Source organism: Acromyrmex echinatior, chromosome 17 (assembly GCF_024713525.1).
Source record: "Acromyrmex echinatior isolate Ae372 chromosome 17, ASM2471352v2, whole genome shotgun sequence".
NCBI lineage: Eukaryota > Metazoa > Arthropoda > Insecta > Hymenoptera > Formicidae > Acromyrmex > Acromyrmex echinatior.
Genome location: NC_141868.1, coordinates 9,694,273 through 9,719,753, shown reverse-complemented (window position 1 = coordinate 9,719,753; position 25,481 = coordinate 9,694,273). Strand labels below are relative to the sequence as shown.

At 30.1% G+C, this 25,481-nt stretch overlaps 2 protein-coding genes across 3 annotated transcripts; both read left to right on the top strand.

The window, feature by feature from the left end:
* The first annotated feature begins 168 nt into the window (after window positions 1–168).
* Window positions 169–3,986, top strand: Sod1 (superoxide dismutase 1). The gene is made up of 4 exons (XM_087415184.1): window positions 169–524; window positions 932–1,028; window positions 2,541–2,728; window positions 3,124–3,986. The coding sequence occupies exons 1-4, from the start codon at window positions 456–458 to the stop codon at window positions 3,229–3,231; spliced, it is 462 nt and encodes a 153-aa protein (XP_087271310.1). The 5' UTR covers window positions 169–455; the 3' UTR covers window positions 3,232–3,986.
* Window positions 3,930–25,480, top strand: LOC105154781 (chitin synthase chs-2). 2 transcript variants are annotated; one of them, XM_087415175.1, is made up of 19 exons: window positions 3,930–4,047; window positions 9,744–9,976; window positions 10,600–10,893; window positions 11,292–11,522; window positions 12,190–12,429; window positions 12,871–13,292; window positions 13,368–13,647; window positions 15,362–15,636; window positions 17,158–17,368; window positions 17,635–17,882; window positions 19,146–19,338; window positions 19,396–19,550; window positions 20,220–20,519; window positions 20,694–20,923; window positions 21,136–21,508; window positions 22,002–22,178; window positions 22,575–22,736; window positions 24,075–24,300; window positions 25,250–25,480. In XM_087415175.1, the coding sequence occupies exons 1-19, from the start codon at window positions 3,950–3,952 to the stop codon at window positions 25,477–25,479; spliced, it is 4,578 nt and encodes a 1,525-aa protein (XP_087271301.1). In that variant the 5' UTR covers window positions 3,930–3,949; the 3' UTR covers window position 25,480. The 2 variants fall into 2 exon arrangements, with proteins under 2 accessions (XP_087271301.1, XP_087271300.1); XM_087415174.1 differs by lacking the exon at window positions 3,930–4,047 and having other exon boundaries at window positions 9,544–9,976; window positions 21,202–21,508.
* The last annotated feature ends 1 nt before the right edge of the window (window position 25,481 follows it).

Sequence of the window (25,481 nt, the reverse complement as noted above, 5' to 3'; positions counted from 1 at the left end):
AGAATGCAGCAATAAAAAAATAGACCTATTAGGTCTGTTCTTTTTAGTTGAACTTTTGCACCAGTTCATCTTTCTTCCTCTTCATTCCTCCTGGAAAGAAAAGGAAAAAAGATAAACTGGTGCAAAAATTTAACTAAAAAAGAACAAGCCTATTGACACTGAGGCACTTTGGCATTGATCACTGATTGATGAAAGATCAGTTATAGGGATAAATTTACTCCCATCACCCCTTTTCCACCAATTACGCTCGGTGTCAAAGCGCATATGATCAAGCGAATTTGTCGGCCATGTTATCATTTTAAATTCGCCAAGTTTTGCGTATCAGCCGACGTGATTCAGCAGTTTGATTATTTAATTCTTGTGAGTTATCGTGTAGTCTGTCGTCAACGTTGATCAACGTTGTCAACAATTCATTCGGGCAAGCTTAAATAGCTAAGAATACTATTTGTGATATAATGACGATCAAGGCCGTCTGTGTCCTTCAGGGAGAGCCTGTTAAAGGGACCGTGTATTTTGAACAAACGGTAAATTCTGTTCTTTTCTAATTTTCCTTCATCTCTTCACTGCGTAAGCGTGACAATCTCGTGGAAATTTTTAACTCAATCGCTATATTTTTTCAAAAGATATCTGCTTATGTCTTAACTGCTTAAACTGCAAACTTAAAAAATAAAGATTTTTTTCATGTATTACATGATATGATACAATAGTATTTTTGTTTATGCTAATATATCCATTTTTTACTTAATTGATATACATTTTTGCCTGAATTGTTCCATGATAATTTTTATATTCTTTAATTTGTCAGAACATCATTTCTTCTGGATAGGAAATTTTATTTTATGACATTTAATAATTGTTAATAGTACTTTGATTTCTGAAAATATTTACTTGCATTTTTCTTACTAAAATAAAAGCTCAATTTGCATTATAGGAAGGTTCAAATACAGTCAAGGTATCTGGACAAGTTTCCGGCTTGCAGAAAGGCCTACATGGTTTTCACGTTCATGAATTTGGCGACAACACCAATGGTACATTTGAGTCAGATTTGATAAGAGTACTCAGATGTTACATGGCATATCTGAGACATTACATAATTTAAAATTAATTTGAAATCTAATTTATATATCTTTGAATTTGTAATTTTCCTTTCTTAATAATTTCGCAACAGATTTGCTGGTTAGTCATTTAAAACTAGTCAAATTTTTGTATATAACATAATTCAGATATTAATGTCTATATTTATAGACATTAATGTCAGACTTTATATTTAAGGCTTCCTTAAATTTATCTTTAGATATTTAGTAGCCAATAAAATAATTTGTAAAATGTAAAAATAAGAAGTAGAATGTTAAAATATATAATTTACATGTCTTTGAGTCTGTAATTTTTCTCAACAAAAATTTGTTGGTTTGTCATTCAAAATTATGATGAAATTTCCCAGAATTGATAAAAGTTTGAAATTATAACGTTTTTATCAAACTTATCTTATTTGTGACTTTGATAAAGTTTATAACGAGTTAGTTAAGAAAGAATATCTGATATGGCTCTAGAGACATGCTCAGCACTAAGAAAAGCGAATATCTATTTACTTGCTGCAAATAAGAGCCAGAGTGAACAGTAGACATATATGATGTCTTAGTATTTGTTTATATCTTTTTAGTTACAAGTTTTGATCTTCTGAACCACTATGTTTAGATGACGTCAAAAGTGAGAAAATATGTATTGAAAATTCTTGCAAAAAGTAAACATCAAAATGGAAATATTTTTCAATAAAACAATGTTTGCATTTGATTAGAGTACACTCGTAAAATTAACTGAAAACTCCTCATAATAGAATAAAATCATATTTATATCAATTCGACAGCTGTCATGTAGCTTGTTATATCGTTATCTGAGTAAGCATAATTTAATTTCAATAATATATGGTTATTTATAGATTATTGTAATACAATGGAATTTCTGTATATTTTATAAATCTATTCTATCTATAGTATATGTTGTTTTAAAAATACATTTTAATTTAGTGTTTGTAAGAATTTTCTTTATATATTATTTTTCTTGTTTTTTATGTCACAATCTAAGATGGCTGCAATGAATCAGCAGGAGCTAAGTTTCAAGCTAACTTTTTTTTGATATTTTTCTTATTATAATTTCTAAATTGTTACTACTGTTTTCAAATATGTTTATTTAATCATTTAAAAAACTTTGACCTGAAGTTAACTTTTTACTTATAATATTAAGTAATGAAAATATATCATACACTACTCAAATTTAATTTGTTACAAGAGGTCAGTATTTTTAATTGTTTATTTAAGTGATAATTTAATATTTAAATATTTTATTTTAACAATTTATATATATTGTATATTAAAATATTCTTGTCTCTCTTTGAGCAGAAAAAAATATCAATTTATTGTTGAATGAATATATAACTAGCAATTAAAAAGAAATGGCGTAAATTATAATTATTTTTTTATTGTACTATTTTTAAGAATAAATTCAAAACATTAAGTAGTGCTTTATCTTTTCTATTTTTACAGGTTGCACGAGTGCAGGCGCTCATTTCAATCCACTAGGAAAAGATCATGGTGGTCCAAATGACAGTGTGCGTCATGTTGGAGATTTAGGAAACGTAGAAGCTGGTACTGATGGTATCGCAAAAGTTAATATCACCGATGCTCTGATTCAGCTCAGTGGAACGCACAGTGTCATCGGACGAACTCTTGTGGTATATTAGATTTATAAATCTCGTTTAACTTGTACTTTATCAGATTTTAATCCATGACTCATTTTAATGAGATTTTTACTCTTTAACATTAGTAATGGCTTTAAAAGTTAATATAATTTGTACATTTTTAAAAATATGTTATAAAAGACGTATATATTTAATATATTTTAAGTATATATTTATATTAAATATATTTATATTAAGTATATATTATATACCTAAGTACATTAGTATGTTAAAATTAAAATGCTGATTTTTATTAAAGACGTCTGACACAAATAATTTATAGTTGATTGTAAAATCATATGATTAAAGAATTGTTAATTTATTTTTCTTTCTTTTTGTACTTATTTCATATATATATTAAAAACTTATTTATTTTCCTCATATTTCAGGTTCATGCTGATCCTGATGATTTGGGCCAGGGTGGCCATGAGTTATCAAAAACTACTGGCAATGCTGGTGCTCGTCTTGCTTGCGGTGTTATTGGCATCACAAAGTAAACGCATATATATGATGGGTGCGAGAAGTTAAAAAGATGGGGTATATATTAGAGAGGGTATATACATACTATTTTCTTACTACTTGGTTTCCAATATATAGTCATGTCATGCAAGTGTTATTTTTTTCAATATAATATGATGAAAGTTTTGTTCTTAGAAGTTAACATTAATGATAACATTAATGTTAAAATATGAATTTATGTATGTTGCCTATGGAACTAAATAAGTATAGAAAAATATATATACAGATCCAGAACATTTTTCCGCATGAATATTTATAAAAAATATTCTGCTCGTCTATAATATATATTATAAAATATACATGCGACTTCATCTATAATATATATTAAATATATATTCTGCTCATCTATAATATACGTTATAAAAATATATATTCTGCTTCATCTATAATGTACATTAAATATACATTCTCGTTTCTGAAAATTTATATCGAAGCTTGTTAAATGACTTGAATATAATATAACTACATAACTACGCCATAATATAACTACAGTATATTTAAATGGCAAGCGTATTTGGAAAGATGTACTCCACTTTTCGAATTGGTTCCAATTATAAATCTTATCTAGTCTTATCGTGGTACCGATGATAATACTGTGTCAATCGATGACGCATCTAAAAATTACACCGTTCAATAAGCATAATATATTAATTTCGTTGGTTGTCGCGATCGTAAGCTGTCACGAAATTTGCAAGTATGTTGTCAATAAATCGAGAAAACGAACCAAGGATAAGTGTCTTTGACAATTACTATGACTACAGTAGCTCTGAAGACGAGGAAACTGAAGATGAGAGGTATGAATTTAATTTAGAGTTTTCGATATTGTCTGAAACATTTGTCTAAATATAAGTGAAATAGAATGAATTTTAATGAATTTAGAATAAATAAATATAGAGAGGGAGGAAAGAGAGAAACAGTAAAAAATTGCAATACTGATTCGTATAGAAAAGTTTACCATTCTTATTTACATTACAAATCGTTTTACGAGTTCTCAGTTTTTATTTTTTTAACGCGTAAATGCATTAGTTTTGTTTTTACATTTTTCTAAAGTTATATTTTAAGAGAAAGAAATTGTTTTCAATTACGTTTATTCCATATACAAAGTCATATATTACATTATGATTTGTTTAAAGATATATACATATATGTATATACGGAGTGTCTCGTAATTCATCCGACAATACTCATGGGCAGGTAGAGCTGACTAAACTGGGATAAAAAGTCCTCTACCATTTTACAATTTTCGCAATAGTTAACAGTTTAGATATTAAAAATTGCTGAATATTAGTTTTTAATAATTTTTTTCTCAAATACTATCAACTTTACAGAACAACAGCAAGAGAAAAAAATTATTTATTTTCTCTTCATATATAGAATTCTACAAATTTTTTTAGAATTTTTAATGATCTTTTTAGTACTGCATTTTCTTATTTTTATAAACATGAGAAAATACGATATTAAAAAATTATTAAAAAATTCTGAAAAAATTCTCAGAACTTTACGAGAAGAAAATAAACAATTTTTGTCTCTTACTGTTTTTCTGTAAAGTTCATAGTATCTGAATAAAAAATTTATTGAAAACCAATATTCAGTGATTTTTAATAAAAAATATCTTGTTAACTATTACGAAAATTGCAAAATAGTAGAGGACTTTTCGACTCAGTTTAGTCGCTCTACCTGATGTATGTAAAGTTAGCCCTCCTTTTTTTGAAAATTAAAATTTTGACAATTGTTCCAGATTATTCTGAGTTTGTTCTATATTGTTCCAAAGCCGATATTATCTTATTCCAAAAACATTTTCTTCAAAATAAAAAAACCATTTTTCAACAAACGAACGCTCTGATCAAAAGTTAAAGATACACTCTTCTTATTCCAACGCAGAATTTTATATTTTCAGTTGTTCTAATCTTATAAAAGATAATTCTGCAGTGTGTATCTAGAACCATTATCGGTTCTTCCCAACATTGAAAAAACTGATTTTATTTTTCTCGATTTCTCCGTTCGACTTACGCAATTGTCTTTTTGAACTTTTTGAACAAAGTTTTTGGAACAAGAACAATCTGTAACAATGAATTGTTCGATTATTAAAAAAAGGGATGCCAGATAAGAAAATGGATTTTTGTTTTCGAAAATACGCGCGTCCGCTCGACTTACTATTGTCGAAGGTACAAGGAGCGGGAATAGCCTAGCAGGCGCGCCGCGCCGTTTGAGCTTAGATGCTCACGATGGTAAGTCCCGCTCCTCGCGGCCCACGCGCTCGGTGGGCCGTACTTTCGGCAATAATAGGTCGGGAGGACGTGCATATTCGGCTATCTTTAAACGTTAATATCTCGTTAATTATTGCGAGCATTACAAAATGGTAAAGGACTTTTCTATTCAGTTTAGTCCACTCTACCTGCTCGAGACGAATGGGGCCGTATATTCATGCCATCCTATATATATATGTATATATTAGGTGTAGTAAAAAGAAATCCATTATTTTTCCAATAGATGGCTTTAGTAATCTGTATTACGCGTAGACAGATTACTAAAGCCATCTATTGGAAAAATAATGGATTTCTTTTTACTACACCTAATATATATATATATATATACATATATAATATATGTATATTCATATATACACACGCACACGCAACACACATACACACACACCGGATGTTTCGAACCATCCGAACCTTTTATCTTCGTAGGATAAGGTTCAATCGTAAAAATGTTCAGTTTTAAAAAATACTCAATGAAAAATAATTTTATTTCAGTGTTTCGAAAAGTTCTCGATATCTATTAGATACTGGAATAAAAAGTTGGGTGTTTCATTTAAAAAAATCGACATGACCTTGACCTGACCTCGGCGACGCCATCTAAAGTTCTTATCAAACTGATAAGTATAGTAAATAGATCTTAAATTCTACAATTTTTGTCAGAATTTTTACAATTGGATCTTATGTGAAGATAAAAGGGTTATACAGGTGGTCTGAAACACCCGGTATATATAGAGTGTCTCATTTTTAATGATCCAGTCGAATATCTCGAAAACTAAACCCAATCGACAAAAATGTTTCAGACTAAAGTTGTTTGGGCATATAAGATGGTATCATTGATTTGACCTTGGATAGTTCTTTGAAAGTCACGTGAAGGTTGTTTTCAATTTTTTAAATGGAACCCTCTATTTCTTATTACATATTCTTATAGCTCATCTTGAGAGCTTCCAGAACACTATAATAAAATAATTTTGCATGAAGTATTTTTTAAATTACAGTACCGCTGACATTAGCATTACGTAAGATGTTCGACCGATGGCTTATACCTCTTGAATGTCGTTCAGGATCATGTCCTGAATAACATTTGTTAAGATTAAGGATCATTGGTGATTGTTTCTCTTATTTTCATTTTTGCACTGAAAATTCATTTTTATGTAAAAATGAAAATAAGAGAAATAATTTCCAGTGACCTTGATTTTAACAAATATTATTCAGGACATGATCCTGAACACCATTCAAGAAGTTTTAGCCATCGGTCGGACACCTTGCGTAATGTTGATGCCGGCAATATTATAACTTTCAAGCCTTATAACTCGAAAAGTACTAAAAATTATTTTATTATAGTGTTTTGGGGAGCTCTCGAGACGAGCTATAAGAATATGTAATGAGAAGTAGGGGGTTCCATTTAAAAAATTGAAGGCAACCTTCACGTGATCTTCAAAGAACTATCCAAGGTCAAATCAGTGACACCATTTTATATCCCTTTTCGAGCCAAACAACTTTTGTCTGAAACATTTTTGTCTAGTTCAGTTTTCGAGATATTGGGCTGGATCATTTAAAATAGGATATCCTGTGTACGTGCGTGCGTGCGTATATATAATTTCAATAATTATAATGTATTATATTTTATAATAATAAATCAAAAAGAAAATACTATATATTATATATTATATATTGGGTGTAGGAAAAAGTTCGTGGCAGTTTTTTAGTAAAATTCAAGTCAAAATTTTTCTTAGAGTATTAAAATCAATTTATTTAAACCAAATATGCTCCATTATTTTCAATAATATTTTGCCATTTTTGGGGCAGAGCCATAATCCTATCGCGATAGAACTTCTGTGGTCGAAAAACTGCTTCAAGTGATTTTCACAGGCCTCTTTTGAAGCCAGCTTTACATCATTAAGAGAGTTCTGCAGAGACCTAAACAAATGATAGTCTGAGGGTGCTATGTCAGGACTATACGGTGGATGTATTAAGACTTGCCAGCCAGCTCTCGCAATTTTTGCCGAGTTATCAAAGATGTGTGTGGTCGAGCGTTGTCGTGATGGAAGACGACCTCTTATTGATTAATTCTGGCCGCTTCCTTTCAATTGCTTGTTGTAATTTCTTCAGTTGTTCACAGTAGAGTTCGGAATTAATTGTTTGATCGGGTGATAACAACTCATGATGAACGATTCCCTTCCAATTTCATCACACACACAACATCACCTTCTTCGTCGTCAATCCAGGTTTTGCGATTGCTTGTGCCTTTCTCCTTCCTTTATCCACGATCTTTTGCGAGTTCGATTGTCGTACGTGATCCATTTTTCATTACCAGTTATCATTCTCTTCAGAAATGGCTCAATTTCATTCCGTTTCAGTAGTATATCGCAAATGTTAATTCGATCCATCATGTTCTTAACATTCAACTCGTGAGGAAAAACATCGAGCTTCTTTTTGTATCCAGCTTTGTGTAAATGATTTAAAACTATTTTGTGATCGATAGTTCCCTGACAATCTCCACAGTGCTCACATGCTTATCACGCTCGACTTTTTCCATGTTTTCATCGAACTTTTCAGTGATTGGTCGACTGGAGCGAGGTTCATCTTTCACATCGAAATTTCCAGTACGAAAACGAGCGAACCATTTCCGTGCTGCTAATTTTGATAGAGTATCTTCATCGTAAATAGCATAATTTTTTCACAGGCCTGTGCAGCGTTCTTGCTTTTATCGTAGCAATACTGCAAAATGTAGCGAATTTTTTCCTTATTTATTTCCATTTTCAAAATAAAATAACTTTTGATCCACTTCACCGATCACTTCAATCTTTTTCGACTCAAATCAAAAATTGAAATGTCATTTTTTAAACGCATGTTGTCGATGCAATTAGTAGTTACCAAGTGCTGAGCATTTAATGTCATCTAGTGGGAAAAACACCACGAACTTTTTCCCACACCCAATATATATATACACACACGAGGGCAATAAGTACTCGTGTTAGTAATGAAGACGCAAGCTTTCTACAAAAATTTTTTTTATTTTTCAACGTAATCCCCTTTTAGGAGGATACACTTTTCCTAACACTTCTGCCATTTTTTTAACCCCTCAGAAAAATATGAACTTATTGTCGAACTCTACAAAATAGGCCTTTGTTTCGGCGATGACCTCCTCATTTGACGTGAATTTCTTTCCACCGAGCCATTTTTTCAAATTTGGAAACAAGAAGAAATCACAGGGAGCTAAATCCGAAGAGTACGATGGATGCGGCAGCAATTCGTAGCGCAATTCGATCAATTTGATTGCGGAGGAGTGAGCCGGTGCATTGTTCTGATCGCGGCACCTATCGGGCCGACAACTTTTTCATTTCCAAGTTATCATGCAAAATATTGAATGCCGTTCTGTACGACACGCCTACGGCTTCTGCTACTTCATGCATTTTCGTTCGGCGATCAGCAAAAATCATGTCGTGGACTTTTTCAACTGAGGATTTCCTCAGTAATCACGTCTACCGGACAGTCTGGGCGCTCCTCATAAAAAACAGACAAACGATCACGTTTGAATTCGTTGAACCAATATTTGACGGTTGTCATAGATGGTGAAGAGTTCCCATAGACGGCAAAACTTCGTTTTTATTTCTTCACACGTTTTTCCATCCAAAAATAAGAAATGAATTACGGATCGATATTGCTCTTTTTCCATTGTATCAGAAAACATCAAACATGCTCACTACGAATTGCTGTCAAATCAAGACTATTGCATGAATCATTCTGAAATTTTGTATGGCATCGTTCGAAAGATGGTAGTACATGATGATGATGCCAACTTACATCAGTAACGTCGCCTGTCTTGAAATATGGGTACTTATTGATTTGTCCTCGTATGTATATATATATATATATATATATATATATATATATATACATATATATATATATAGAGCATTTTCTTCTTGAAATTATCTATTAAATTAGGTGTAATTTTATATTCTATAATTTTATATTCTATAAAAAAGTAGATTGAAGATTTGAAGTGACAATAAATAAATGTTTTGTTTTTGTGAAAGTGAGTGATTTTTTTTGCAAAATAAACAAGTGTATTAACTACAAAATGATAAAAAGAAATGTAGGAAGGATTAAAATAGAATAAGGAAACAAATATGAAAAAGAGATAATAGTGAAAGATGAGATAATAATAAATAAATAGTAAATAAAATGCTGAAAATACTGAGCTCAGATCTCGTGCTTTTCAGTTTGCAGGACGTTCCACCATGGGACGTGTTCGAATGTTATCCTCCTTCAGAAAGTGGATCTATGCAAAATAACAGATTTTTCGAAATCGTCATTTGGATCCTAAAGATATTCATTTATGGATTATTATTTGCTATCGTTTTTTGTAGCGGTATCGTATCTAAGTTATTTGTTCTATTGGCCATCGCACAATTACGGAAAAATCAATCGTTGCCCTTTTGTAATCATAATGAAGGTAAAATTTGAATTTAAAGAGAATTCAAAATTTGAATTTAAATTGAAAATTTACGTTACAAGACAAATTGAAAAGTACAAATATTTGCATTCCTTTTATCCAAAAGTGTACAATTTTTCAAATTTAGTCTTGTATAAGTTTTAAAATTTTAAAAACATTTGCAGAGGCGCAAATTGCGCACATACGAAATATTAAAATATAGGATTTCAAACAATTGTCAAAGTTTTACTAAAATATTAAATCGAATTAAAATATCGAATCGAATTAAAAAGTTAATTAAATGAAAATTTAAATTAATTAAAAAAGTTAAATTAATTAATTCTAAAGAGAGATATGGGAATTGATATTTGTAATTGAAAGGATTAAATAGTTAAAAGAATCCTGCTGAGAGAATCAAGTTGAAAAGATAGTTTATAAAAATTTGTAATAAAATATCGAGGATATACTATTTTCTTATCATTTATTTATCACATTATTATATTAGTAATCACGTTAATACGTAAAAAATTATGTTTTATTATTAATTATATTATGTTAACTACTTCATGAGAAGAGAAAAGGAAGATCTTTCCTTCTTATCGGATATATTCTTTTATACTCTAAAATTCTTGAATATTCCTTAGAATTAGAAGAGCTTTTTACCGAATATGCGCAAGATGGCCGTATAAAATGGACATGGTGTTTGATTTTCATATATCTCATACCGGAATGTATCGGAATGTTAAACACCTTGTGGCACTATCTATTCAAAAGAAAACCAAGGATGCCAAAGAAATGGAATGTTTTACTCATGATCTTGATAGATACTCTTCACACGCTCGGTTTAGTATTGTTAACTTTTATCATTCTACCAGAAATCGGTGCAGTGCAAGGTGCCGCGATCTTCTGTTGCCTATGTTTCATACCGGGATTGTTGAGTAAGTGCGCATAATTAATTTACGAAGTCCTGGGCCAGTATTCATAGTTTCTTATTTTAAGATTATCTTATTAATGACCTAAGATGATAATATGGCTTTCTCATTGGTCCATGATATCTTAAGACTATATGTATATCTTAAGACCGTCTTAAATATAAGATCTGACTATGTATACAGGCCCTAAAAATTAGAAGGTTCCAATAGCAATCATCTTCTCGACATTTTCAATTTTGAAACATTTTGCTTTAACTTACCGTTACTACGCTAGTTATCGAAACTCTATTAAAAATTACAACGGTAAAAATTTTTGTTTCTACTACATATCATATGATTCCGAAAAAAATTTGACTTGTCATATAAATACATTAAATACAATTTAAATTGTTAATATTTAATAGATCTACTTTCGCGAAATGAAGAGAGCCGTAATATATCAGCAATTAAATTAAGATTACTAAAAATTTTTGATGCACTGGCATTGATCGCCCAAATCAGCGGGATGTTGTGGCCTTTGATTCTTACTATCGAGCACGACGTTGATAAAACATTGATGTGGATTACTCCCATTGCTCTTGCGTTATGTTCAAGTCGCTGGTGGAGCAACTTTGTACCGACTCACAGCAACGTTGGTATGTATCGATCATATATACATATATATATACAAGGTATTTATTCCATTTTAACCACCAGAAAGTTACAGTATACTGTAACTTAAGCCTTACTTACTTTAAAGCCTTACGTACTTTTAAGCCTTATAACTCAAAAAGTATTTTATGAAAAAATATTTTATTATAGTGTTTTGGAAAGCTCTCTAGGTGTACTACAAGAATATTAAAAAGTGGAGGTTCTATTTAAAAAATTTAAAGTATCCTTGTTCTGATCTTGACAAGACTATCCAAGGTCAAATTAATGATACCATCATCTCCCCCTCGAAGTCACAAAACTTTTGTCTAAAGCACTTACCTCTAAAATGTATTGTCCAAGAGTATTTAAGAGTCAATTAAAATCGGACACTGTATATATAAATAATTTCAAATGTGTTGCCTCGTGTAAAAGGAGGAAGAGGGAGGGGGGATGAGAGAGAAAGAGAGAGAGAGAGAGAGAGTTTTATCTTATAAATTTTGATAAATGTATATTCATAACTTACATTTTATGGCGAGTTTTTACTAGAAACTGATTTGATTTATTTCCAAGCTAATCGGAATTGTTACGCAGCACAATTGGGTTGAATATAAAATGCAGCGATATATCAATATAAAAATATCGAAAAAACAAATCATCTTCCAATTAAAATAGGTTTAGTGCGATTCTTATCCCGTGCGAAAGAAGATCTTCAACCAGGTCAGCATGTCGTACAAGGATATGTTTCAATTTGGAGGATATTCATTTTTATCACAGGAGCTTTCGTTATTAACATACGCGAAGGAATAGATGCCAAAAACTTCTTCTCACCACAATTCACCTACCGCAATTTCCCTACACCTCTTTATATTTTTGCGATTCAAGCTGTTTGCACTATGACGATGTATCAAGCTTGTAAGTCAAGACAGTCAAACATATACATATATACATGTATATATATATATATATATATATATATATATATATACATACATACATACTTACATTAAAAATCTTATACTAAAGTTCTTTATCTTATAAGAGGAAAGCTTTGCAAATCCAAAAATAACTAATTGTGAGCAATATTTAAAAGATATTTTTAAGGAATGGAATGATGCAGTTTATTATAGTTTTTATTATAGTTTTTTGCTCATTTTACTTATTTTTCGCAATGTCTTTTAAACATTTGCATCATGAGAAGATTCAACTTAAAATTTTCTGATTAATCATTTTACTTTGGCTTATCGAAAAGATTTTAATATTTTAACTTAATTTAAATATTTTAACTCTTGTATATGTGCATTTTCTTTGAATAAGTTCAAGAGTGCTTTTGATTTCAATTTTTATTTTTTTCAGGTAAATTCGCTTACAGAACCCATATGCACCGATTTGGTTTCGCGTTTCCAACAAATCTAGTTAGCTTAGGACTAGTATGTTTGATTGTGACATTGTGCATCGCCAGAAAAAAAGACATCTGTGTCTTTTGTAATGTTACCCCGGATTATCTTTTCTTTGAGGATTTCCTCTTTGGAAATTGGAACGAATTTCTTTCTAGTTGGTATACTTGGCTCTGGCTGACATGGTTCATGTCACAGATATGGATCACGATACACTTGTGGACCACTGAAAACGAAAGACTAGCATTAGCAGAAAGGATCTTCTCTACGATTACTTATGATTCACTCATGATTGATCAATGCTTAGCTTTAAATAAAAGAATGCAGAATGAAAATATCGAACAAAATCATGAAGGGGAAATTAAAGATGCTCAACTTCCAGTAAAGAGTTAAACTCTTATTTTGTTGATTTATTATCGCAATTATATTTATTGTTATAATTAATTGGAATTTCAGAATGACCTGAGACTTGAAGTTATCGATATTAGCTTAGATGCTGGAAGAATCGAACAAGATTTTAACCAAGATGATTCAATTGATGCTAATATAACAGCAGTTAATAAGCGTAAAGATCGAATTGCAAAAATTTACGCGTGCGCTACAATGTGGCACGAAGAGAAGAGCGAGATGAATCATTTAGTGGGCAGTATTCTACGATTGGATAAAGATCAATGTGCAATACGCGTCACACAGAAATATTACAAAATTCAAATTGAAGATTATTATGAATTAGAAAGTAAGACGTACAGACAAGTATAATTAAAAGATTAAAAGGAATTATATATAATATTTAATAATATAAATTAAGTCACAAATTTTTTTTTAACAAAACATTACATGGGTAATTAACGAAATTTACTTTTTAAAAAATTATAATGGATATAGTACTTTTAATTTTGACATTCCAATTTAATTATCTAGATGTGTAATTTAGTCTCTTTTTCTCTTTTCTTTTCTGATTTCTTCTTTTATCTGATAACTTCTCTGTTTGAATTCCTAATATCTTTTAAATATCGATCTTGTTAGACATTTATATATACCAGGTGTACAAGTATGAAATGCGGATTAAAAAAAAACACGTTAATTCGGAAGAATGATGAAAAGTGGTTTATTCAAAGTATGCTTCATTGCTATTGTAGTTACACATTTTTCCCATCTTTCGGATAATTTATGGATACCACGCCAGTAAAAATCTTCCCCTTTTGCCGCGAACCATTCATCGAGCCATTTTTTCACATCTTCGTACGAACCAAAACGCTGCTCAGCAAGTGCATGACCCATCGATGCAAACAAGTGGTAATCGGAAGGAGCCAAGTCTGGTGAGTAAGCCACATGGGCTAGCACTTTCCAGTTGAGTGCTTCCAACGTGTCGCGAACCGGTTTTGCCGTATGTGATGGAGCATTGTCATGGAGAAAAATAATCTTGTGTTGCCTTTTTCGATATTCTGGTCGTTTTTCGAGTAACGAACGGTTCAAATTGATCAATTGTTGTTTATAGCGTTTGATATTAACCGTTTCAGCAGGCTTTAATAGCTCATAATAGATCACACCTTTCTGGTCCCACCAAACACAAAGCATCGTTTTCCTGTCAAAGCGATTCGGTCTTGCGGTCGATGTGGATGGTGCGCCTGGGTTTACCCATGATTTTTTGCGCTTGGGATTTTCAAAATATATCCACTTTTCATCCCCAGTAACGATACGATGTAAGAACGATTTTCTTTTGTATCGTTCGAGCAAAATGTGTTTTTGCGCTTCTCCATCTGCCTCTCGTTCAATTCATGTGGTATCCATCTGCCGACCTTCTGAATCTTTCCCATCTCTCGTAGGCGATTGGAAACAGCTTGTTGACTAACGCATAATTGCTCTGCGAATTGTTTTTGTGTTTGTAAATCGTCTTCGTCCAACAATGCTTGCAATTCTACATCTTCGTACCTTTTTGACGGTTTTCCGTGTTCCTTGTCTGCAACATCGAAATCACCACTTTTGAAACGCCGAAACCATCGTTCACACGTATCTTGCGATGGAGCATGTTCATCATAAGCTTCTCGAAGTAATCAATATGATTCAGCAGCAATTTTTTTCAAATGAAAACAAAAAATTAATGCTGTCCGCGAATGCTCTTTATTTGGCAGAAATTTCGACATATTGAACACAGGAAAACAATACTATGCAAACACTTTTTCAACTTATCACTTATGCGCGTTTCACACTTGTGATGGCACAACAAAATGGCATATACGTCAAATCTTTATACTACACACTGCATTGGTCCACCGTTGTCTCAAATCCGCACTTCATACTTGTACACCTGGTATATCCTATTATTTTTATTTCTAAAAGAACCCTATTAAAAACTTCATACAATTTTCGAAAAATTTAATGAATAAATATAAACTAAAAAAAAGTTATTAAATACGTTTGTTGAATGAACATTGTGCTTTTGATATCAGCGCACATTTTTTTCGACGACGCATTTTGTTGTATGCATGGCTGCATTGGTTTGTGCAATCATGATGAAAATGAGACGCAAGTTAATCAATATGTAATTACGTTGGTGGACACGGTTCAAAAAAACGTGGAGAACTTATGCATGCGTTTTTCACCGCCTACTAAATATCCAACGCCTTATGGAGGTCGTCTTGTATGGACGTTGCCAGGAAAAACTAATTTAATAGTTCATCTGAAGGATAAAAACAAGATTAGACATAGGAAACGATGGAGTCAAGTATGAGAAATAACCATTTGCACATTAAGATTTTTTTCTAAAAAAAAAAGATTAAATGTGCGCGCATATATGTATAAACAATATATATAGAGGAAAGGCCCATATTATGAAATATCAAGTTTTGTGTAAATGCTAAAAATGGGCAAAATTAAAAAAAATAATAGGTCATTTTGAAGGGAATTTAATAAGCTTTAAGATAATGTTGTGTAAAATTTAATTCAAATTCTTTTTTTTTTTTAATTAAAGAAATGTAAAAAGTGAACGAATCGCAAAGTCAAAAAATTGTGCTTCTAATATGAGATGCCCAGAGAAATCGACAATAAAACGCAAAGTACATCAGTATCTATTGCAATTAAAAAACTTTATTTAATGTTTCTAAAATACAAACAAACAACCAGTGTGCGCGCAAAATGAGCATATAATGCGTTGTACTTAGAACTCGTTTTCAAGTAGTTAGAACCAAGCATTGTAGAAACAGGCAATCGATGTTCATTTCGGTTGTCCTTTTAATTATTGTACAATCACATTTATACTTTATCAAGGATTTTCACTATGACACAGAAGCATAGGTTATTTCATATTGGAAATACCCTGGGTATTTCATATTATAATTTCCCAGCAAACGAGAATAGATTGAAATGAATTGAAATGGATTCAAATTTTCAGAAATATTGATTCACGACTGTTAAAATGAATACTTTTCAATTCTGAATGCATTTTTATTCATTTATAGGAATTGCATGGAACATATCTCTATGCCTTTCAATCTAAAAATAATATTAGCTTTTTCTGTGCACACACAATTGTGAATACTATTCAATTCAAAATTTTGAATAGGAAATGCAGTTTTTCAATCCAATTGCATCCAATTGAATCTAATTGAATCCAATTGCATCTTATTAAATAAAAAAAAAGTATTCGCTATTTAAAATACGTATTTGGATAGAAAAAAATTCCAATTCATTTTATTCCATTCTCGTTTGCTGGGTTCTACGTCTTACAGTTTTACAATCATCAAATCTAATTTCTATAATTAAGCAATCCAACATATCCCGTATTTTTTTATTAGTATGACTCTCACTACATAAAGAATTTATCGCCAAATATTTACTTATAAAATAATAAACAAGGTTTAAAGGCTCATCTCAACGGAACTTGAAGACATCTAAATTCTGAAATCTTTTTTTATAACGACTACAAGCATGCTCTAATAATGAATTTTCCACTAAATGGTTTTCAATCCAAGAATAATAAATCCATGGAATCAATAGATAGCGTTTATTAGTTTAACAGAAACGCAACTATCTCATTTTAGGCATCTTTCTCATAATAGGCAGCTTTCCTCTATATACGTATATGTATATATATGTGTGTGTATAAAATATATGTAATAATTGAATTGAAGATAATAAATATATAAATATATTGTAAATACAAATACAAAATTATTAGAAAGAAATGAAAAAAATGTATGTTTAAAATTTCGGAAAAAAGCTCTGAGAAACACTTCAATTTTTTAAGGTCATGTATATGTATTATCTTTTGGGTTATCGTCTAATGGGACTATCAATCGATACGGATCGAAAAGATGCTATTGCCGAGAACACGTACATTCTTACATTGGACGGAGATATTGATTTTCGACCGGGTGCTGTTAAAGTTTTGGTGGATTTGATGAAAAAAGATAGAGATCTTGGTGCTGCGTGTGGTCGAATACATCCGATCGGATCAGGTATGCGAGTTGCAACAAGTTATTATAGAGAGAATGTGTATGCTGTTATAGTTATTTTAACTGTGATTAGGATCTGAGAAATCACAGGGAATCAGTTTTTTCTAATAAAATTGACAGACAAAGAAATAGACGGAGAAAAATTTTATTTTTATATTATTAAACAAACGGTTTGAAATTTTTAATTTTTCTAATATAGAGACAGAATTCTTGTACAGTAAAGAGATTACTTTATTTTAGGCTTTTAAGCGTTTTACTGTTCGTTATAGGTCCAATGGTTTGGTTTCAAAAATTCGAATACGCTATTGGTCATTGGTTGCAAAAATCTACAGAACATACGATCGGTTGTGTTCTATGCAGTCCTGGATGTTTTTCGCTTTTTAGAGCAAAAGCGTTAAAACAACCCAATGTGATGGCAAAATATGCTACCAAATCTACCGAAGCCAGGCATTATATTCAATATGATCAAGGTGAGGATCGATGGCTATGTACGTTGCTTCTCCAAGTGGGTTCCCGGGTAAGAGTCATCCTAAACTATTTAGAATACCATGATATATCCAAAATATATTGCATTTAGGTCCAATTGCATCAACGTTACTTTGGTCTTAAGCGAGGCTTAAAACTCTTTCTGTCTCTTTGGTTTTAAAACGAGACAGATAAAGTTTTAAATCTCGCTTAAGGTCAAAGTGACGTTGGTGCAACCAAGCTTTAGCAATTAGTAGTATATCAAAACTACAGAGATCCTTCATAGGATTTAAATTGTAACTAAAGTGCCACAGTGTTATATTTAAAAAAAATATATCACATTTCTCAATAAAGAAATATAACATTATTTAATTTATCTAATTTAATATTAAATAAAAAAAATTCAAATTTAATGTGTGTACATATATAGCACAGAATATTCAATTTTTGGAAGAACTGTATTGAATCGGAGTAACTTGCTAGTTTTTAGTAATTTGATAGATAATCAGTATCATATCTAAAACTTACGCTATAATATCTAATTATTTTTCTTACGATTAATAAAAAGTTTTTTATTTATTTATTATTTAGAATCTTTTTTTGGACAAATAAAAATTGAATTAGATTATTACATTTAAAAGATTTTCCCCTTAAAGTATCTGCATATAAAAGATAAAATACAGTAAAAATCTTAAGCATTTATTAATATTCTTTGGAATTTTTGTTCAAATTTAAATATTTACAAATATAAAATTTTAAGTGTTAATCGAGTTCTTGAAATTAAAAAATATGATCAAATATATCGTTATAAGAGCATTAACACAGCGCGGAAATTGTTACGCAAATTTTAATCTAATTGTGATCAATAATGTCTACATAAAATATAAATATACAATAATTGTCTGTACTATCTTAACGTTCGAATAAGATGGTACAAATAACTATTATATATTTATATTTATATTTTATGTAGACATTATTGGTCAATTAGATAGAAATTTGCGCACCAATTTCTGCACTGTTAATGCTCTTATAGCCTATATATATATTTGATTATATTTTTTTTAATATTTGTATTATTTTATAGTAGCAGATTAGAATTGTGATTTTATAATCATATTTTACAATTTCTAGTCATTCATAGTCTCTTGGAAAAAGCAATTTGTTGAAAGAAAAATGTATTTTTATCAGTCTTATGCATCATTATTATATATTATAAAAATATTTAACTGAATCTAATCGAACTATACATATATACTTCGTGTATATAAGAATATAGCATATATAATTCTAAAATTAATTCTTTTTTTATCAGGTTGAATATTCGGCAGCAAGTGATGCTTATACACATGCACCAGAACACTTTAAAGATTTTTACATACAACGACGAAGATGGATTCCCTCCACTGTCGCAAATATTTTCGACTTGTTGATTACTGCTAAAGAGACGAGAAAGGTGAATAATGATATCTCGTGGCTGTACATTGCTTACCAGTGGATTCTAATGGGTATGTATATAATAATAATATTTTAATAACTTATTAAATCATGAAGTATTATTATAGGGAGTACAATCCTAGGACCAGGTACGATATTTTTGATGCTGGTTGGCGCGTTCGTCGCCGCGTTTCATATCGACAATTGGACCAGTTTTTGGTACAATCTAATCCCAATTGGCATATTTATCGGAGTTTGTTTTATTTGCAGGGAACGTATACAGGTATAGAATTTGAATAATATCTTTAAAAAAGTAATAGAAATTTCGAGGATATTTTGGAGAAAGAGAGAGGGAGGGAGGGAGGGAGGTAGGGAGGAGAGAGAGAGAGAGAGTTGTTTTATAAAAAAAGATATATAGTTGCATATTATAAATTGCATTTTTTTTTAAAGCAACTATGTTTTTTTCATTAACCACCAATGGATTAGTCTCATAATTCTGTGCATAAAAGTGTTAAGGTACAATTATTAAAATGTAATTTTAAAAAATTAATCTACATACAAATACGCTGCTGGAGTCTTCAGATTCGAAATAGCTCTTATCTTTAATCCTTTATAACATAGCCAAAAAATAAGGTATTGAAATAAAAAAAAATTTTAGAGGGGATGAACATATGGGGAAGAATATATTTATGATTAACGTTCACTTTCTTTATAAAAAAATGTCAAATATCGCCAAAAAATCATTTTTTATATATTAAACGTCAATTATTTTAGAAATCTGATGTGCTAAAATTTTTTTGTTTGTGACATTCAAAAATCTATAAGAGACACATAGTCCAGTCCAAAGTAATTGAAAAAAAGAATATTTTTTTGTAAACTAATATTATTGAATTAAACAACATTACCGCACACATACATCTATCCATAGTACATTACTGTCATGGATTTGCAGTTATTTGTAGCCGAGATTATCAGTGCTATATATGGATTAGTGATGATAGTCGTTCTGGTAGGAATTATGTTACAAATCGCCGAAGATGGATGGCTCGCACCCAGCAGTCTTCTCTTCTTCATTGTCGCGTGTCAAATGACAATAGCTGGTCTATTACACCCTCAAGAAGCAACTTGCTTATTGTGTGGTGTTATTTATTACATTACTGTACCATCCATGTATATGTTGTTAACCATCTTTTCCGTTTTCAACGTACATAATGTTACTTGGGGCACGCGTGATTCGAAAAAACTGAATGTCGTAAGTTTGCTGTCTTTTAATTTTGATTTAAATCATAGCAAAAACTATACATTAATGGAAAACTAACAGATTATTTCATTATCATATTTTTGCCTTTCTCTGCACGCATGCGCGCACACATGCACACACACAAAGAAACTTTGAAAAATGATTACATTATAATTATGACAATAGGCTCCTCAAGATGAACAGAGATCTACAGCAATCGGTACTATATCCGGATTCATGATACAACAAAGGAATAAGCAAAACAAAAATGAAAAAGGTACATTAGAATTTTCCTTGGGGAACCTTTTCAAATGCGTCTGCTGCGTTCATTCAGGAATTAGTTATGAAGAAAACCGATTAAATGAAATTAACGAGTCTATACAACAGATTAACAAACGTCTGAACTTATTGGACAGGTTTGATGGATATTATTTACAATTATTATTATGAAATTCAGTCATCGAGAATCATTATTACATTCAACTTTTATTAATTTTTTTTCATTGTAACAATTATTTTTATTTTACCATGACAGATTCAAGATATGCATATAATTATTTGTCTTTTTTATTTCTAAAATTTGTATTCTGCAATACAGATATATAATAATAATTATTGATGATTATAGATTACATGCAGTAAACATAGAAACTAATGACGTTACCCAATCTTCTAATATTAATGCATTTCCAAGATATTTTCCAATGGAAGAGACAAGAAAAGAAGAAATACATGAAGGAATCGAGTTACAACACATGACTGATAAAAGTGATCAAGAAAATGTCCTCTACAAGGATGACGATGATGAAAGTGACATTTTAACACAGGAATCAGCAACCTCAAGTCAGGATCGATCTAGTTTTCTCATTAGCCCTTACTGGCTTCAAGATGAAAGACTGCGAAGAGGTGTGGTGGATTTTCTGTCAAACGATGAAGAAGAATTTTGGAAAGATCTGATTGGAAAATATTTGCAACCTATTGAAAGCGATGAAGAGAGTCAAGTGAGTTGGATTTATCCTTATTCTGCAAAAAAGAAATGAAAATAGGCAAAGTAAAAGTAATTTATTGTTATGTACTTTTGATATGCACATAACCATATTTTTAACACACACACACACACAACATGCGCCGCGCAAACATGATTAATCAATCTGAGCAATACATATATACGTTATAAAATATTATTCAAAATGTATGAAAAGGATAAATATCCATCTTTGCTTCACAAGTTTATTGAATGAAATAATAACAAACATAGAACAATAAGAATATAATATGTGACAAAAGAATATGATATATATATATATATATTTATTTATTTATTTATTTGTGATTACATGATGTTGAACATTGAAGAATAGCTATCCAAGTTCCATATACATATATTCTAAAATAACAGTGAGATAATTTTACTGTTATCAAGATATTTTAATATTTTTTTTTATTCTATTTTTCTTCCTCTCTTTTTTCCTTATTTTTATATATTCTTTTTAGAACAAAATAACTCAAGAACTGATCAACTGTCGTGATGCATATTTATCAAAATTCTTCATGCTAAATGCTTTATTTGTACTAATTGTGTTCCTTATGCAGTTAAACAAAGATAGACTGCATTTGCAATGGCCACTTGGAATGAAGTACAATATTACATACTACTCAGAAAAAAATGAGGTAAATGTATAATAATAATAATCTTTTAAATGTTTCGTTAACAATAATTTTACATATTATTATACAATTATTACATTTTACAATAATGTTATAATTCAATAAATAGAAATAATTCAACTTGTTTATTTCTAAAGTTATTTCTAAGTATTGCTTAAATTTAATAATTTGGTAATTAAATTATTATATTAGGTGTAGTAAAAAGAAATTACGCTACTATTTAATAAAATAATTAATTATTTTATTAAATAGTAAAAAGAAAACACGCGTAGACGAGATACAGATTACTAAAGCCATCTATTGGAAAAATAATGGATTTCTTTTTACTACACCTAATATAACCATTAAAACTATAAGCTCATATAAATAATTAAAATTACATGTGTCAATTTTGTATAGGTACATTTAACAAAAGAATATTTAAGACTTGAACCGATAGGATGCTTATTTATCGTCGCATTTGTCAGTATATTAGGTATCCAGTTCTGCGCTATGTTATTTCATCGATTCGATACGTTTTCTCATGTACTTGCTAATACGAAACTTCCTTCTTGTACTAAGGTAATATTAAAAAAGAAAAGAACATCCACCAATATAAAACGCCTTTCTTATTTCCTTCGTAAATACATATAGTAAAAGATAAATTATAGAGGAAAGTCTCTTATTATGAGATAGGCATAATATAAGATAACGGCGTTTCTGCTAAACTAATAGATGCTATCTATTGGTTCCACCATGAATTTATTGTTCTTGGATTGAAACCTATTTAGTAGAAAATTCATTATTAGGTCATGCCTGTAGTCATTGTAAAAAAAAAGATTTTAGAATTTGGATGTCTTCAAGTTTCATTGAGATGAGCCTTTAAACATTATTTATTATTTAATAAATAAATATTTGGCAATAAATTCTTCATGTAGAGTAAAGTCATACTAATAGAAAAATACGGAATATGTTGAATTGCTTAATTACAGAAATTAGATTTGATGATCGTAAAATCGTAGGGCGTGGAAATCGTAATATGAGATATCCAGGATATTTCTAATGTGAAATAACCTATGCTCCCATATCATAGTGAAAATCGTTGCTAAAGTATAAATGTTATTGTATTGGGTCATCTAAAAAGTATCCGCGGTTTTTAGATGACCCAATACAATAATAAAAAGGACAATCGGAGTGAACGTCGAGTGCCTATTTCTGCGATATTTGATTCCAACTACCCGAAGACGAGTTCTGGGTATATATAGTATTGCATACTCATTTTTCGCGCACCCTGACTGTATTTGTATTTAAGAAACATTAAATAAAGTTTTTTAGTTACAATACTAAAATTTTTTTTTGCGTTTTACTATTGATTTTTCGGGGAATCTTATATTAAGAGCACAATTTTTTTCTTTGCGATTTGCTCACTTTTTACATTTCTTTAATTTAAAAAAAAAATGGAATTTAAATTAAATTTTAACATTGTCTTAAAGCTTATTAAATTCTCTTCAAAATGACTTATTATTTTTAAAAATTCTGTCCATAAACTTCTAGCATTTAAAATGAACTTGGTATCTCATAATAGAAGCCTTTCTTCTATAATCACATCATCCATCATAAATACATATAGTAAAAAATAAATTAGATTAACTCTATGATTTTCTTTAAGTAAGTTTATTGAAAACTTTTAGAAATACAAATACAAGTTTATTTTGAAAGGATGAGATAAAGAAATTAAAAATTGAATTTTCTTTCTATGATTATAGGGTTTTCAGCAATTCAGATATAGTCAGACAGTGTAATATCACATCTTTGTTATTTGCCTATGTTAAACAAAGATGAAATGATTCACTGTATTATATAGTATCTTTGCTGGAAAATGCCTATAGTGTCTCTATCGTTTCTTCTTCTTATTATCAGATAACTTCTTCGGAAGACAGCGTTTTCGAAAAACATGCTGATAAGATAGCACAGATACTTCAACGTATGGCGGAGGACGACGTGATATTTGAACTTAGACGAAGTACCGTAACTTCTCTTAGCAAGCGAAATATACATGAATTACCGAGAAATTCGAAGAGATCATTGAAGATATTGGGAAACTTTGAAAAGTTGTTTCGACGAAAGCTTCGTGATCCAAGTTCAGGTATAATTGCTCTTAATTGTTGTTTGAAATTGTGCTTTGTGTATTATTGTTTACTTGTTTAAATATTAAACATGAAATGAAATTGGGCCAGTATCGCAAGAGAAGAAACAAAAATAAAAGGAAATATGTAGAGTTAAATACGAAAATTCGACTATATATTAAATATCGCGGATAAGCAACAGACATAGCAATATTGTTTCGATTTTATGCTTCAAAGAGCTTTTATAAAGCAATGTTGTATAATAGTAAATTAAATTCTTATTTCCTGCTTATGTTCACGTTTTCGAAAAAGATAGTGTAGCAGAAACGTAATTGTTTTTTTAAAGTTAAAATAAACGTGAAGTAATAACTGAAGATAATTAATAAACAAAAGATAATAAAAGTTAGAAAAAATAAAATAGGAAGATTGAAAAATTAAATATATTGGGGTTGTGTTCCAAAATTCACAACTAAAATTCTAATTTAAGTTACGTACACTATAGATTTTCATTGACAGTGAATTTTGAAATATAACTTGAATATTGTAGCAAAATATGTTTACTTTTTATATATTATAAATTTAATCCCCGATAAGGATAAAGATAAAGATAAAAACATTATAAAATTTATTTATTATTACAGTTAATAATTGACGTTGGTTTTATTACTAACAATAAGTATTTAATTTAGTTTTCAATTTTTTAAAATCATTTTAACATGTATTAACTCTGCTTATAATTTTACGTTCATATATTACATCTTAAACACAAAGATAATACATTTGGATAGTGCATGTATAATGTATAGTATAGCGTGCATTTTATATTTTAAGTCATTTAAAATTTTATACAAAAACAGCAATTATACATACACTCCTAGATCAGTGCGAGGGATCAATTATCATATTTGATATTATATTTTTATATTTTATTTATTACATTTTTCGAGTATCTTTCGTCTATTTTTACAGGTTTATCACAACGCATGTCCTCACAAATGCCGAAAAGTGCGTTTAATACCTTTGAACGGAGGCGATCAACAATTTTAGCAGAAAAAAGAAGGACACAGACTCGACAATCGTATGAAATTTATGATAATGCTGATAATTTAAGATCTTCGAACGATACTTTTCCACCAGAACAATCTAGTTCTCATCAATTTCGTGATAATCCGGGATTTAAGCGGGATGAGACTATATGAGA